Raw genomic sequence first — 17925 nt, forward strand, 5'->3', positions numbered from 1 at the left:
ATAAACATTTCTTTCGACGGTAACAACTAAAGTTACTCTTGAAAAAAACAATTCAATTACTTTTACGAATATTCTAGTCAGGATTGAGTATAATTAATTAAAATTATTAAATTAATGAATCCTTAAACATCCTCTCTCCCTAAATTAACATAGTCATTATAATATAATGAGATCATAATTTTATCGCTTGAGAATACTCGATCCTGTTACCTTTTATAATTTCTTGGTGGTAGGGCTTTGTGCAAGCCCGTTTGGGTAGGTACCACCCATTCATCAGATATTCTACAGCCAAATAACAGTACTCTGTATTGTTGTGTTCCGGTTAGAAGGTGAGTGAGCCAGTGTAATCACAGGCACAAGGGACATAACATCTTTGTTCCCAAGGTAGGTGGCGCATAGGTGATGTAAGGAATGGTTAATATTTCTTACGGCGCCTTTGTCTATGGGCGTTGGTGACCACTTACCATCAGATGGCCCATATGCTCGTCCCCCAAACAATGCCGTGAAAAAAAATATCTAGAATTTATTATTTGCAGTCCTATTTTGTTAAGTTATTGAAATATAAAATAAAATTTTATGTTATTGTTTAACTTTTTCTTTTGTTTTAGGTCAAAATTTCCATTAGCTGCATTCATATTTGTATTCTACGTGGCAATGTTACAAGGATGGCGGTTAAGGGTGTCGAAGCGTAAGTATATACCGAAGCGTATGTTTTAAAGATAAACATCTAATTTTACTATGCACATTCAAAATTATTGTACTTATTTTACGGACTTGACGACCCAGTCGCTATCTTATGAAGCTACAGATCCTGAACGTTTGGGTTCAGTACACTAACAAAATATATATAATTTAGTGTAGGTCATTCTATTTGTTTATTTTTTAGACTTAATTTTATATAAAAATGAAAAAAGATCTACTCATGTCAATGTAAAGTGATCGATTGAAAGATTAAATTATTTATATGTAGATATAATTTATAAATGCAATACTTTAAAAGATCTGCTAAAATAATTTCTATTTCATGAGGTTAAAGTAAAAATATTCTTAATTGACGTATATTACTTACATTTTCAAACTGACTAGATAGCTTTAAACTACCTACAGTATTTTAAGCCTTGTTAGTTGTAGACATTTTGTGAAACTTCTACTAATGTATATGCGGGTTGACTGTTGCAACCGAACTTTAATTCAGTTTCATCCATCCGTTTTTTTCGCATAATGATACAATCTATCATACAAGTACTGAAGTTTCTCTATCACAGACATACATTGAAATTCTTACAATAATCTACATTAAGTTTTTTTTTATTTTTATTTGTAAATTGTTAAATATTGTAATACGAATGCCAAGACTATATGTAATAATTTTCTTTGCTCAGTGTTCCTAATTCCTCAGCGGTATGTCCTCGGTATCATGGGACTGCTGGCTGTATGCAACGCGTATACTATGCGCGTGTGCTTGAACCTCGCTGTGACCCAGATGGTGAATAATACCAAGAACGATGATTCGCACTTTGATCCCGATGCATGTCCTGATGACAGCGAATTATTAATTAATGGAACAGTTTCGCTTAAACCTGTAAGTTGTAATTTTTTTCTCATAAAAATTGTCTTACGTTTACTTTTCATAACATAAATAACTTTATATCAAACGATTCATTAAAACTTATATTAAACATATATTTGAATTTGAGTTTATCGTATAAATTTTACATTGTAATTTTTGTAAATGTAATCCCATTTTTATTTCAGCACGCCATCTTCGACTGGTCTGAGTCTACCCAAGGGCTTATTCTAAGTGCATTTTACTATGGATACGCTATTACTCACGTCCCTGGTGGGTACTTAGCCGAAAGATACGGTGGCAAATGGACTCTTGGAATCGGTCTTTTGAGTACAGCCATATTTACTTTATTAACTCCTATTGTTGTAAAGGCTGGAGGTGCTACATGGCTGTTTGTACTTCGAGTCTTACAAGGCATGGGCGAGGTGAGGAGTTTCGAATACCATATCAAATGAAGTTACGGTTAAGATACTACAAATTAATTAATTGATATTTTTTTAGTAATGATTTGTAAAATGCATGAATGTTTAATTAACGCGTCGTTTGTTTTTTTAATTGGTATCGAATTTGATAAAAATCCGTATTTAATACTTTTATATAAAGCTACAAACATACTAATCCGTTTTAAAGAAATATTTTCCATTTATTAAGAAAGGTTGTGTTGGGTTACGACCCACAGGGGCAGTTATAGCGTATAATTTCGTTAAACTAATTGAAACTATATAGCTGAATTTTAAGCTCTTAAGTACTAAAAGTGAAAAAAATACAAGTTTTAAAGCTACAATGTTATTATTCCAGGGTCCAACGATGCCCGCTCTGATGATTGTGTTAGCTCGATGGGTCCCACCGCATGAAAGGTCACGACAAGGCGCTCTTGTGTTCGGTGGCGCTCAAATAGGCAATATCTTCGGTTCATTTATGTCGGGTGTTTTAATGGCGGGAGGCGGAGATTGGGCTAATGTTTTCTACTTCTTCGGTTGTTTTGGAATATTATGGTTTATTGCTTGGGTAAGTTGGTTCAATTTACTGTGTCTTTTTTTTATTCATATACCGTTAATGCGATACCAACAACGGAATCCTAAATAATATGTCCCTTGTATGTACTGTCCATTGGACACTTACTACCATTCTAACCTGAAAACACATGGATAAAATATAAATCACCTGTGATTGTTGATATAAGGATGAGCCTGACCTCAGGAGATATTTAATAATCTGTATATTATTGAAAAAATAGAGTTTTGTTATTTTTTTTTAATTCCCTAAGACACTATAATAATATGGAACCCTACTGGATGAACTTAAACAATATGTTCTGCCTGTTATGTTATAGTTTGTTCTAAATAATGAAATTAAAAACATAATTTTCAGAGTATATTCTGCTACAGCACTCCAAACACACATCCATTCATATCAGACGAAGAATTAAAATATCTAAATGAAACTGTCACTAGCGCCGAAAAGGCTAACATAAGGGATCCTGTACCGTGGAAAGCCATTGTCAGGTCTGTTCCGGTTTGGGCACTTTTATTTGCTGCGGTAAGATTCTTTTACTTTATAATAACCAACAAAAAATATATTTGACATTGTAACCAAAAAACAATTTTTTTTATGTAATGAAAACAATTAAAATTGTTTAATTTATTGTTATATTTTAAATTTCACATTTCAATCTCAGAGTTTTTTCTTTTTTAATACATTTCAACCATGATATGTCCTCTATTGATCTATTTCTTCTCTTGATAAAATTATTATTTTGTTCTTATGTTAATAGAATAGATAGAATTTAAATGATTATGTTTAATATGTTGACAGGTTGGTCACGATTGGGGCTACTACACAATGGTAACAGACCTGCCCAAGTACATGACAGATGTTCTTAAGTTCAACATCGCAACAACTGGAACACTGACATCTATCCCTTATCTGGCCATGTGGATCAGCGCCTTTATATTCGGCTGGGCTTGCGATTTCTGTGTTAAACGAAAATGGCACACAATTAAGACAGGAAGAATCATCCATACAACTATAGGTAGAGTTCCGTAATAATAATAATAATCATGATTAATATTCTATTTTTAACTAATTGCTGTATAAGACTAATTGTGTTAACTCAAATATTAACACATTCATTACTTTCTTACTTCATTATTTTATGAATTAATTGTCTATAAATTAAATTTAAGTGAATAGATATGTATTATTGACAAAATAATAACAATCGTAAACCATCATTACTCTAGAGAAGAAATCATTACATTTTGATAATATTAATTTAATTATTATATTGTATACAATGCATTTATTAAAACAGTTATGTGTAGGTACGTGTACGTGTATCCCATTTAATGGAAAATTATTTAAAGACATTTAAAGAAACGAATTGTATAAAATATCAGCAACTCGCATGGAAATTATTTGAACGACGAAATCGTATTGCTCAAATGTACATTACGAAATTTTTACAGCTGCAACTGGTCCCGCCATCTGTATCATATTAGCTTCCTACGCTGGATGTGATCGCTTTGCAGCTGTCGCGTATTTTATCGCATCGATGGCTTTAATGGGCGGCTTCTATAGTGGCATGAAGGTTTGATACCTGCTATTTCCATCAAATTTTTCATAGTGCTTTTATGTTTTTAGAAGCAATTTTTGCTTAAAGAGAATTTGCTAATATGAAAAGTTGAGATGAATTCTATTTTTATCGAGTTTTGTATTCATATACTTTAACCCTTAAAATAAATTAAGACCAAATGAAAATTTTAAATTTGTTATAATAATATTTTATCATTTTGCTGAGATATCATAATTCTGTGATTTTTTTTAAAGTTGAGATTTAATAAAGACCTTCAATTAGTTATAGCGAAGTCATGAAAACAGTGTTGATTAATACGTTGATGATTTTTCTTTAAGGTGAATGCGCTGGACTTGGCACCTAACTACGCTGGTTCGTTGACTGCTATGATCAACGGAACATCGACCATATCAGGGATTATCACTCCTTATCTAATAGGGCTATTAACACCCGACGTAAGTATCTGAAAAGTTAACTAAATATTATGTTTCATTATAATACTTGCGACCCGCCCCGGCTTCATACGGGTGCAGTGATGATACTAAATATACTACAGAATGTCTTACAACGTTCACAGCTTTTTTGTCATTAGACAATACAAGCCGCTATGTAACTGCATTTAAAATCTGTAATATCTTCGAAAATATTCATTTAAGTTACACGCTGTAAAGGGCCATTGATCTATATTAAATACACAATGTTTTTAAGGTATAATATAATATTTAAGGTATAGTATAATTGGATAAGGAATAATGCTGTATTGCTTAAAATCGCTTCGAGTTAAAAAGTTAAAAATAGTTATTGTGGGTTATCCCTAGGAGATAGACATACCGCTGTGCAATTTTAAAGATGAAAGCATACACAGGTACAGACAGTGGTGAGCGACTTTGTTCATACTGTTAAGGATGCGTAATATTTGTTCAAGTATGTAGGTACGTGAGTAAGCAGCATTATAGGGATTATTGTTCAAATACAATTATGGTACATCGTTATTGTAACATAACAACCTAGTGATAGCTTTAAACTTTCTTGAAACTCTATAACCGCTGATAACTTAAATATTTTGCTTAACCGTTAAGATTACATCGAATTTTATACATAAACGGGATTTAATAAATATAGTACCACCCAGCGTTAGACATCTAAATATAAATTTCTTAATTAACAACATCGATGTCTCAGTTAATTACCAATTAGCAGTTCACAAAATATAGAAATTCTATATTGCGTTGCGGATTATAATAATTATATAAGGCAAGTTGATATTAACACAAATCAGGCCAATTTTACTATACGAATTTAATTTGTTTGAATCGGATATCGTGAGCAAGATAAATGTTGTTCGCTAAACTAATGTCTTGCACATTTAATCTTATTTGTAGGCTAGCTTATAGGCTGGTTATCTTAAGATTCTGACTGGTCTTTTAAAACTTTGGATTTTCTTTAGAAATTTGACACTTTTATATTCTTATGCTACTTAGTTGTAAACTTTTGGGTCGTATAGAATTACTGTACTGACGGCTACATAACAGAGCTAAAAGGCATACAGTACTACTATAATTATATGAAGTAAGATACTCCTATAGATTAGTTTCTTATCTATCTTTTATCAGTAGCTCGCAGATAAAAGCTGGATTTGAAATGAGATATTTGTCATATCTATACTAATATTATAAATGCAAAACTAACTCCGTCTGATAGTTCTTCACGCTTAAAGTACTAAACCGATATGGATTAAATTCGGTGTGGAGATAGTTTGAGTCCGGGGGAAGGACTTGGTACTTTTTCAAATTTACCCCTCGAGAGCTAAAAAATACAATATGTTTGCTATAAGGAAAGTTTTATAAATTTCCACCGGAAAAACCACTGATTTAGCTAGTATTGTATATATATGTATAAGTTACGAGTACCATATGGTGTGACAGTTTCCTGTTGTCTTGAAATATAATAGTCAAATCATTGGCCTAAGCTATTTAAGCTTTGGCCTTAATTCTTCCGTGTAAAGCTTAAATTTGTTAACCGTGCAAAGGATTTTTTGTGTTTACAAACAGTTTCAGGCAGTAATTTACGCTGTAATGGTTATAGATGTGCAGCTCTGTTTTTTCACGACCCATGTTTATCCATCTTTATTCGGTTGAAACCAATATTTATTGTCCAAATGGACAGTAAATAAACGTGGACGTTTTACTATTTCGTTAAAAGTATAATACATTTCCGTACGGTTTGGAAAAGTAAATAAGTAAATGCATTGTTAATGGATAAGTAAAAACGTCTGATTCGAAGTTAGAGTAAAGTCATTAATTTTTTCAGTCAACATTAGTTCAATGGCGATTGGCATTCTGGGTGTGCTTCGCGGTGCTCGTTGGGACCAACGTGATATACTGTATATGGGCTGATGGAAAACAACAATGGTGGGATGATGTACGTCAATACGGATACCCCGAAGGCTGGAAACATGGTCCTCTCAAAACTGCTAATGAAGACAAGGAGCGAAGCAAAAAGAAAGAAGCAGAAGGAACAGCGTTATAGGAAAATATATTTTTGAGTGCTAATAATAGAGTCCATAATACTTATGTATTATATCTTCCTTTAAACATTAAATAGCATTACGCTAGAATGTTTTTAAAAGCTTAAGACAAGAATGAGCGGAAGTTTGAACGTTTCGCACGTTTTTAATTAAGTGGGGTTAAGTTAAATGGAAGACAAAGGACGCAAGGATATCTAGGCCCTGTTGTATTTATATTATAAGTTATACTTTGTTAGAAGTTTAAGAATGTACCTACCTTTTTAAATAATAGTTAATAAACGCAATGTGTACAATTCTCATAGTGCCATTTTGTGATAACGAGATTAATGGTGCTTTTAAGTTGATTTTAAAAATATACAAAATGAAGAGAATTTAATAAGAGACACAGTGAAAATAGTCTTCGTATAATATCTGTCAAAAAGGAGAATTTTAATATGAAAATTGTTGTTTGTATTAAGATTAAATTATACCATAATTTCCAATTGGTAACCAACCAACTTAACCGGTAAATAATAGATGTATTGTATGTATTGCATCTTATATATAAATTATATATAGATTCTTGTTATAATAATATCATTTTATCCCCAGGTGTAGATTTTATCTGTATAATAGTAATCATTTATATCAAAATAAATGATATGTTATATACAAAAAAGTCTATAGCAATATGTATTGGGTAGGTAGATAGTTGTATTCTTTGTAAATATCTGACTTATATTTAATTTAATTGGTCCAAATTTATGAAAAAAAAAAAAAAATTATAGAAAGTCTCACCGAATTTATCAAAACGTTTTTATAAATATATAATCTGTGTAGTAATTAAATTATTTCCGTTAACGTATTTATATTAGATATTTGAGCATTGAAGTATTATTGTTCTCAATTTAAATTTACGTTTGCTTAATTTAAGCCGAAATACCAGTGAGTAGAACACGTCTAATCGAAGAAGAGCGGTTCAAATAAGGAAAAATGCCAGTCTCTTCATATTAGTGGCGTGTGTGTGAGAGGAGGCCATTGCCAAGCTGTAGAACATTATTGGCTGTTATTAGTTATAAACATAATCGATATATTTTAAACATATAATAGTATTTTACTATAATTTTTTTTGTAATCGCTTATTTTGTAATAACGGTTACTTAATTTACAAACACTTCTTTATAATTTGAATTTATGAAAAATATTTATTAAATCTGTTAATAATATTATAATGTGTTAAACGCAATCCTGAAAACGTATTAAAGTGTGTGATAGATTTATTCTTTTAGAAAGCTATTGTGATTGAAAGATAATAAAATATAATATAAATTTTATATGTTTTATTCACGTTTTATAAATGAATCGAAATGATACTGTATTGTATTACTTACCTCTAGTCCTTCTATGTGTAAAGTAAATGCACACATTGAATAAGAGACAGCACAAAAGTCCACATATCTAACGGATCGAACTGAATAGAATTTTATAAAGCACCAGTGACCCACTTAGACCATTTTGTTTTCTTTTTTAAATAAAACCGGGCTTTGGATTGAAAGTATTACCTTTCTGCATTTGAATTTAATTTTTGCCATTTTCATTTCATTTTAAGACTATATGCATTAAAAATGGCAGAGAAAAACTGATTATACTTAGAATGAGAAATGTCGCCGACTGCAAGAACTTCTCCATATTTTTAACGACTACAGGAGCTATTAATACAAAAAAAATATTGTATAATTCATTAATTTACTAAATATATATTAAATATGAAAGATAAAATATAATAATAAAATTTATATATATATTATAAACTGTTAATATTTGTAGAAGAATTAGTATTCAGAACAGCTAAGCGCAGTTGTCATACATTTGACAATTACAAAGACACGTGAATACGGATATGTTTAAATCAAGTTTTAATCCGTAAAAACACGCAGACTATATTTTACGAATTAAGGGCATCAGGAAAAAATCCACACTTGGAAACATACTGTATACACAAGAATGTACTTTAGATAAAGCAGTGATCTATATACAACACTGTTCACTGAAAGAGAGAGGCCCTTTTCATCTCGCTGGAAATCGCGTTTACGCGTTTCCTCTAAAGGTATGGAGTATGTTGGGTCTCTGGAATCGCCGACGCCGGAATACCCGCTCATTCATCGCATTATTGAGTTACTCTTTACTGAATTACTATAGTGAATTTAAATTTGTAGGTCAGGTTAGGTAAGAAGGAAGTTTACAAAATTGTTATATAGATTGCTGGAAATTACATAAAATACTAGGAGCGTGATATGGATAAGATCGGAAGTAGATTTTTTGTGTCGTGTTGATGTTCTAGTAATGCAAACAATGTTTTAAAAATGGCCGATAACGATTGAGTTTTGTTTAAAGATAGTATGGGATAAGAACTACGAAAAAAAGTAAATAGATATATTTATAATAGTAAAAGAGTGCAAATCTGTTATATTTTATACTCTGTGGCGATTACCGTTCACAATTCACAATGCGTTGCACGTAAATTAGATGCAGACTGTTCAGTTGCTGCTCATTCTGTTAAAACATGATTTATATAGATTATTATCTGTATTATTTCCATTTTGACGAGCAAGCTATCACATATACCACAATTAAGTTACAAATATAAATTATAATGCAGATTATACTTTTTGGGTTCAAAAGTCAACAAGCCAAAACAACGAAGGATATAGCAAAGCATAGTATATTAAGATCAAATGAATAATGAACCAGAATAATTTGTATGGATGGTGGTACAATTTTCTAAATTCTTATTACATATATAAAGTACCAATATGTCACTTTGTCCATGCCGTACAAAGTCCAGCGGCCAAAGATCATAAATTTTGCGAAGCAAGTGAAATAGCATTTGCATATATAGTGTGTAGCATATTGTGGTTTCGTTGAGCATGATGGAAGGATAACAGTAACTTTGATAGCCACTAAATCATGTGTGATACTATCTAGGCCAATAACAATACCATGTCCGGAATCTATGACCGACATACTTGGACCTAGTTTATCCCATTCCAATATTAGAGACTGGAGAGCATATATTGAATATTAATGGACTGATTCTTCAATTGTTTATATTTAAATAGCTGGAGATTAAAAGACATCTGTTTCCAATCGCTTATGTGTTATTGCAGAGTTACCTGAAATAATTGGATCGAAATGTTTATCTACTGAACTAAATATTTCTGAAGAATAACCTAAATACACATATATACATACATACATACATACATACATACATACGTACATACATACATACATACATACATACATACATACATTAACAGCCTGTAAATTTCCTACTGCTGGGATAAGGCCTCCTCTCCCTTCGAGGAGAAGGTTTGGAGCATATTCCATCACGCTGCTCCAATGCGGGTTGGTGGAATACACATGTGGCAGAATTTCGTTGAAATTAGACACATGCATGTTTCCTTACGATGTTTTCCTTTACCGCCGAGCACGAGATGAATTATAAACACAAATTAAGCATATTAAAATTCAGTGGTGCTTGCCTGTGTTTGAACCCGAAATCATCGGTTAAAATGCACGCGATCTAACCACTGGGCCATCTCGGCTTAACCTAACTGAAAGAGACAACAGCTAAAATATTAATTAACTTTAGTATGGATACCTTCATTTTTCTTCGACCTACAGCGTTAAGATCAATTTTACGTAAGTAACAAAACAAAATTAAAAACAGACCACAATTTGACATTTAGTCTGCCGAGTAAGATAACGTAGATATTTGCAACGTTTCCATTTTGATACTTTGGAAACTCAGTAAAAAGTTTTCGTTCTTGATTGGAACGGTTAAGATATACATTGGTTAACCCCTATTAATGGTTCTCTGTTGGACAAAGATCTCTAAAAGACGCTTGGAATCTATTTCACCACACTTTTCCACGGTTCTAAAAATCACTGAGACCTGAAAATATGAACCAACGATAGGAACTCAGTTCACATTATAAATGTTTAATGTAATAATTATTATCGGCTTATGCACGAGTTACTACTAACGATCGGCAATGATATATTTACATATATATGGACGTGTGGTGAATACGAATCTGTGGATTAGCCTTGTATCCACTTAATTATATATAATTGTACGTTATGTTAGTGCATGCACGTCAGTCACCTGTGCATTGTTTTAGTAGTAATTAATACAATATTATTAATATCCGAATAATTAATTTATCCATTACTATACTATATACAACTCAGAGCAACCAAATATGTTGGCAAATAAAGTTTAGATGTATCACATACATAAAAGAGATAGCTCAGTGGCTAGAACGCGTGCATCTTAACAATGATTGCGGATTCAAAGCCAGGTAGCCCCACTGAATTTACAAGTGCCTAATTTTTGTTTATTATTCATCTCGTGCTTGGCGGTGCAGTTTTTAATGCATTTTTATATAACTATAACAATTTAATAAATTTTAGAAATGTTTTAAGCTAATTTCCGCGCTCGGCTTTACTGGTCGGTTTGAGTGTTATGTATTCCCAATTCAAATTTACTCCACCTCCATCGAGTAAAAATTAAACATATATACGTTTATAATATAAGTATAATCCGTGGTTATATATTATAGCAGTGTGAATATGTTTTAAAATTTTCTACCTGATGTGCAAAGTATCCATGTGATTTTGTGTGTCCTTTACCAGTTGTACGCTTCCTAGCGAGGTTAAATTCGTAAGTTCGAACCTAGTCCCTTAGTCCTCTAAATTAATGTCATTTTCACTCACAGTCATTACGATTTAAAAATCAAAATAATTGTTTGAAATTTTAGTTATCATTGAATAAAATCATCGCATAGCTAATAAAATATGTGTTATTTTAAATATATTATGTACATTTATATATATATACATATATGCTAGCTGCTCGTCCTGACACTGCTCAGCTATATTACAAATTCTGTCATACATGATTTTTGTGAAACTTTAAAACCGTTTACGCAACAGAAGCTCTTAAAAGACATCATTTTTGCCCGTTTTGTAACATACTTCATATATACTCCGCTCCATCGATCTCTCTCTTACGATCTCTTACGATCGTAACGTAATATAACATATAATCTTCCTGGATAAATGGGCTATTTAACACATAAGTCATGTTTCAAATTGAATCAGTAGTTGCCTGATTTTAGCGCGTTTAACCAAACAAACAAACTCTTATATAAAAGCTTTATAATATATTTTTAATTTGATGTAAAATATTACTATAAGAAACTAAGATCTCGAACGCCTTATTATCGCCGTTAAACTGGGTGAACCTGGTACATTTAAGTACCTATAAAATACAATCTTATGTATTGCATTACTCAAGACATGAACTTCCATGCAGTATATTATTGCGTAATCGTGTCGCGTAAGACGTGGCGCCGCTTAACGACTTATTGAAAATGCAGTCACTCAGTGCGATTGCATTTATGTACTATGTATTCAACGTTTCTTTGCTTAGAATGTTTATCAGGTTTCTTAGCCATGATATAATGCTATATAGGTATATATATATGACGCCCGTGGTCGAGTAGTGTGTATACCGGTTTTCATGGGTACGCCACTCCGAGGTCCCGGGTTTGATTCCCGGCCGAGTCGATGTAGAAAAAGTTCATTAGTTTTCTATGTTGTCCTGAGTCCGGGTGTATGTGGTACCGTCGTTAATTCTGATTTTCCATAACACAAGTGCTTTAGCTACTTACATTGGGATCAGAGTAATGTATGTGATGTTGTCCAATATTTATTTATTATTTATTTATATAACTAGTTATCGCCCGCGGCTTAGCTCGCTTTTAGACCAACTAGGTCGTCAGGTTCAGGTCGTTCATTTTCTATCGCGATAATAATATTAGTATAAATAAAATACAAGCAAATACAACATACTACGAATGAAACACTTGAGATTAGATTTCGATCGACGTCTCGACTAATAAATCCTAGTTGATAGACAGATACCAACTTATTTTTTCAGTTTATATTATATTCCATTAAATAACAAAATATAAATGCAGTTTAGACTAAAACGATGAGATATATTATGACCGTGACTAAAATTACTATCAATTAAATATAGCATTTTTTTATTGCCACTGGTGACAGGAGGGCTGGTTCTTTTTTAGCCCAGAGGATCAGAATTGCGATTCAACGGGGAAATGCTGCTAGCATTCTTGCCACCATTCCACGCGGTCAAGATTTATACAGTAACTATTTTTAATTCATATTTAAATATATATTAGCACTTAATGTTATTAATTCTTATGTTAAAAAATCTTATTTCTTATCATCAAAGAATAATTCTAACATCAAGAAATAGGACCCACACACAGAAAAATATTGTTAAATGGACATACAAGTCGTGTTTATTGTGCATGTATATGTTTAATGTAATGAGTATTGCGTTGAAAGATTAACCTCGTTTGAATTTCTATTAATCAGTTTATTGGGTCTCGTTTAATGAAACATTAACAACGTTACAAAAGGTGATGAATTGTATTTCCAGTTATTTTGCATCCATCGGACAATTTTCATAAAGAGTTTTATTGTTATAAATGCAGCTATCTGTAATCCAAAACAAATTATTATGTATATTTTCGAACTAAATTGCTGTTTATTAATAGTCATAACCATACATATATACGCTTGCATCTTAGTGATACAGCCTTTGTAATGAACTATAAGGACGAAATTAAAGGAAGAAACTTTTAGTTTTAGTCAGCTCCTCAAACACTTTGTGTATCTTTACTTACTTTGCATGGCTTTGGAAATCTATTCATTATTTGTGTGCCATTTGCTCTTGAAGATATATCTTGCTTAATATTTCAACGTAAACAGAGACCTTATCAAAATAAATAAGATATTATCTATACACATACTATAAATAGTTTCGTCTGGTAGGTAGTTCTTGTTATCATTAAAATCAGGAACAAAAGAAACTAAGAATCTTCTCTAAGATTTAAAGTTTTTTTTTAAACAGAATGATAAAAGGTTTTGAAAAGTATTTTAAATATAAAATTTCCAGCTTAAAAAAGAGGTCTATCTACGATCAAATGAAAAAGTAATGCATATGCGAAAAATGCTTCGAAATATGTTACGGAGATTATAAATTAGTATCCACATTCTATGATAATGATACCTCAGAACATTACGTATAATTTAACTGATACCTACCAAGTAGTAAACGAAGTTAAATGTTTAATTGTCTTCAAGAAAATTAATCATTCCAATTGATAAGTGTAATAAAAAATAAAAAAACATGGTGACGTCACGATTCTAATGATACTTCGTAAATCAAAGAGGTTTTGTATAAATATAAATGGACAAATTATTTCACCTTTTTTGTGACACAGGCAGCTCTCAATCCTAAAACAATTTAACAGTCGAAAAAGTACCGTATTACCGAACGTTCTTTGACATGGAAGCTTTTTTATAGATAAAAGAAAATCGCCCACCTGAAGCTGAGTTATTCGATATAATATGGTAAAAGGCATATAATATTCACAATGGGTATGTTTATGTTTTAATGCTACCAAATTGTAAAGTATATAGTTAGATATTTATTCCTATCTAATTTTTATACACTTCAATGCAGAGAATAAGATAATATATGTTACGTTATGAAATAAGCCTGAAATGGAACTATCAATAGTTTTTATGTTGTCTTTATTATATTAGACAACGTTATATATCATCAGCGTTACTTCAGGAACCATTGCTTTTTTAATTGTTTTTTTTTTTAATTATTATTATTAATATAAAATATTTGTCCGCACATAGAATTAGTTTCGATTAGATCTATATTAATTCTATTTTTAAAATTAATAAATTTCCATACTTATCCTCACCCACTTTTAAGCACGCTACAGGTTGAGTTTTCATAAATTCTATTTTATTGCTTGCTAACGTTTATATTTTATTAAACAGTTATGTCACTTGGTGGTAAGGCTTTGTGCAAGCCCGTCAGGGCAGGTGCCGCCTACTCATCAGATATTCTGCCGCCAAGCAGCAATACTTGGTAGTGTTGTGTTCGGGTTTTATAGGTGAGTGAGCCAGTGTAACTACACGCACAAGGGAGATAGGTTGATGGCGCGTTGGCGAATTAAGGGATGGTTAATATCTCTAACAGCAAATATGTCTATGAGCGGTGGTTACCACTTAACAACAGGTGGCTCATTTGACTGTCCGCCTACTTATTACATAAAAAAAGATATCAAATCCCATAAAATAATAATTTTCAAAATAATAAGTTCTTAATATTAATTAAATATGTTCGGAATTATTGTCTTTTCTTCCCTTTATATGTGTAGATACGCCTTGCCTGCCAAAAGTTATGGTTGAGGAAGACCAATTTATGTCGGACGTGTTTCTGAAGGAGGTAATACTCAAGTTCATGGTTTATAAGCTGTTTGCCAATACATATGTATTACCCATAGTATGATAATATTGAAAAATATTATATAAACTACGAACGACCTCAAAGTCCCAGACTTCTGACCAACTTTCGTATTTCTGGACCCTTTATGTGATGCGTTGCTGCCTTTTAGCCAGTCAGTCAGTCAGTGAGTGAGTGAGTTTTGTAAAATTGGGCATTATTCATCAGCAAGTCAGATAGGTGTTAGAATTTTATTTAGTAGATCAAAAATACAGTAATACTTTTTATTAAAAAAAAAAATATCTTATTAAAATGTACTGTAAAATACGTTTAAACTAAAGTATAGAATTTGGACAGTAGGTTTGCATTAAGAGTTAAGCTGAAAAGGTAGCTCAGCTCACTTTGAAAGGATTACCAGAAAAGCTACTTTTAACTAGGATAGGAAAATTGAGATTGTAATATAGAAGTTTGTCAGAGATATCAAAGTAGACAAGCTTATAGTAAAATTCGTTCAGAGCGAGTAATAGCTTTATGTATGGATTATTTTCTGTTAAGTCATTATATTTAAAAACATTAATTTCAGTAATTAAAATGACAAAGAATATTAACATAACATTTAACTGGATGTGTTAGGTCAATTGACATTAATAAGCGGTATTTTTTCGCACGACTGTTATCCTTTATAGCTGTTGTACTCTTAGGAAATTTGTAAAGACTCGTTAATAGGTATTTGTATATACGCTTGCAAGTGTAAAATAAACATTGAATGATATTACGAAACTGTATGTATATTCAGTAGATGTTCTCAGTAAATCCTTGTTCTAAAGTGTATTTAAATTTCAACCTTATATAAATAACTTGGCTTTTAACCTGGTTGTGTTCGTATAGATTTTTAATTTCTTGTTTAAAATTATTGCATTTTTATAAAACTTTAAAGTATTAAAAAATATATGTTTATTTAATTTACAAATATTTATTATAATAAATTGAGAAGTAACAGCTTTTATAGATCCCATTGTTGGGCTTCGGTTTCTCTTATGATATTTGCTGATATATACAATATATGCGTAGATACAAATTAGTTAACCGTTTTAAAACGTTTGGCATAAAAATAGTCAATATGTTTAAGTTTATATTTTATGAATTCCGAAAAGTCAAATAGCCGAGATCTTAGTGTAATAAAGAATGGTTAATCTTAATTTTTACAAATCCCAAGTTTTAAATGTACTGTTTTTACTAAGATCTTTATTAATATACCATCATGTTATTTATGTGTAAAACAATATCGATATTTTATACCGAAATGTTAAGATGTCGGAAGTAGTTATAAGAGTCATACATATCACCGGTCAGTAAAGTATTACAGTTGATAAGGCTTTACAGAATGAGACTTTTGCCTCAGAAGTTTATTAAGGTAAAAAAAAAATTGTGATGGAAGCAAAATATACATCCCTAATAAATGTACATGCATCATGTGTCAGATGATTTTGTATATTTGCGAAGCTATAATATATTTTGTAATTAAATTTAATAGATAACCTTTTACTTTTATGACTTCTTAGTATTTTATGATGATAAAACAAAAATATATTATTTATTATGTCGTATAAAGAACTTTGCATTAATTTTAAGCAACTATTTTATTATATTGCTAATTAGTTCGAATTTTAATGACTTTTATAATAATTAGGTCCTCACACAGTTATATTAATATTACGGATATATACCGTATAACCAAAAAACTATTAAAAATGTATAACGAATAAAATAATAAATATATAAAAGATTTTTTTTTGGTTTTGTGTTGTATTTTATTTGTAACGTGAATTTTTTCTCGTTGAATTCTCGTTGAAATTTAACGTGAATTTCAAAAAGTTGCTCAATAAAAATATTTTTTATAATTTGTAGTCTCATTTATGTACCATATGTGAAACCCCTTAGTTTACAGCTCGCTACTTGTGTCTAAAAAAACTGCTAGTTACCGAAGTACAATAACGATTCCTTAAATATTAGGTCTTGACAATAATATTTATCGGCTTAGTGACATTTATCGTAAATTCAGACGGCAGACATCTTGTCTTCAAAGTTAAGTATGATAAAATAAAAATAGAACTTCGGCATCAACATCATTCGTTGAAATGAAGTAAAATCTATTATTTTGATATTATTATCGACAATCTTAAAGTCAGTCAAGATCGAAGAAGAAATCGATTAAAAGTTTGGAGAAATAGAATGTCGATTTTACAGTTGACCAATTATAATTGATTGGTGTTAAGAAGTGGCTGAGTAATTACTTTGATACATTAAATCAAAAGCTTCTGGATTTGTTCTGGAAACATCCATCACTATTGTGTATACAGGGTATTCGTTATCAAAAAAGATTTTTATCTTTTTTGATAACGAATACCCTGTATGTATACCCTGTACATGTCCTCGACTTAATTCAATGTTTACTTACCTATTTGAAGGGTTATCGGATTGATATTTCAATTCAAACTATTTTGATTCGATTGACTTTGGTACTACATAAATAGTTACTAAATACTCTTTTGTGACATTTGCTTTTTTATTTTTTATTCATTAAATTACAAAATAAATGTAAATGAAATTATATTTTACTTGAATATATCAGTGTTAATTATATTAATACCTTATAATAATGGACTTCTTATATAACTAGGAGAGTTGGATAGAAGAAAAGAAAACATTTCATATAATTTATATTACTACAGTTTAAATATTCGTATCTGATTGCAAATGATATATTTGTACCTTAAAGTGATAGAGCCTTTCTAAAAATTATAAGAGCCTTTATTGCTCCCACTGGTGACAGGAAGCTCTGTTCATCATTCGCCCAGAGTATTGGAATT

The 17925-nt window shown here is 30.9% G+C and overlaps 1 protein-coding gene across 4 annotated transcripts in view; it reads left to right on the plus strand.

Annotated features, from left to right (window-relative positions):
• Nucleotides 1–7977, plus strand: part of LOC125065754 (putative inorganic phosphate cotransporter) — a 35296-nt gene extending 27319 nt beyond the window's left edge. For all 4 annotated transcript variants that reach the window (XM_047673554.1, XM_047673553.1, XM_047673556.1 and 1 more), the window contains exons 2-10: nucleotides 609–688; nucleotides 1383–1582; nucleotides 1756–1992; nucleotides 2366–2575; nucleotides 2939–3106; nucleotides 3383–3599; nucleotides 4036–4157; nucleotides 4481–4597; nucleotides 6453–7977. In XM_047673554.1, the coding sequence (XP_047529510.1) occupies nucleotides 655–688; nucleotides 1383–1582; nucleotides 1756–1992; nucleotides 2366–2575; nucleotides 2939–3106; nucleotides 3383–3599; nucleotides 4036–4157; nucleotides 4481–4597; nucleotides 6453–6671 (1524 nt within the window). In that variant the 5' untranslated portion in view covers nucleotides 609–654 and the 3' untranslated portion in view covers nucleotides 6672–7977. The remainder of the gene's footprint in view (nucleotides 1–608; nucleotides 689–1382; nucleotides 1583–1755; nucleotides 1993–2365; nucleotides 2576–2938; nucleotides 3107–3382; nucleotides 3600–4035; nucleotides 4158–4480; nucleotides 4598–6452) is intronic.
• The last annotated feature ends 9948 nt before the right edge of the window (nucleotides 7978–17925 follow it).

This window comes from Vanessa atalanta, chromosome 8, assembly GCF_905147765.1.
Source record: "Vanessa atalanta chromosome 8, ilVanAtal1.2, whole genome shotgun sequence".
In the NCBI taxonomy this organism is placed as follows: domain Eukaryota; kingdom Metazoa; phylum Arthropoda; class Insecta; order Lepidoptera; family Nymphalidae; genus Vanessa; species Vanessa atalanta.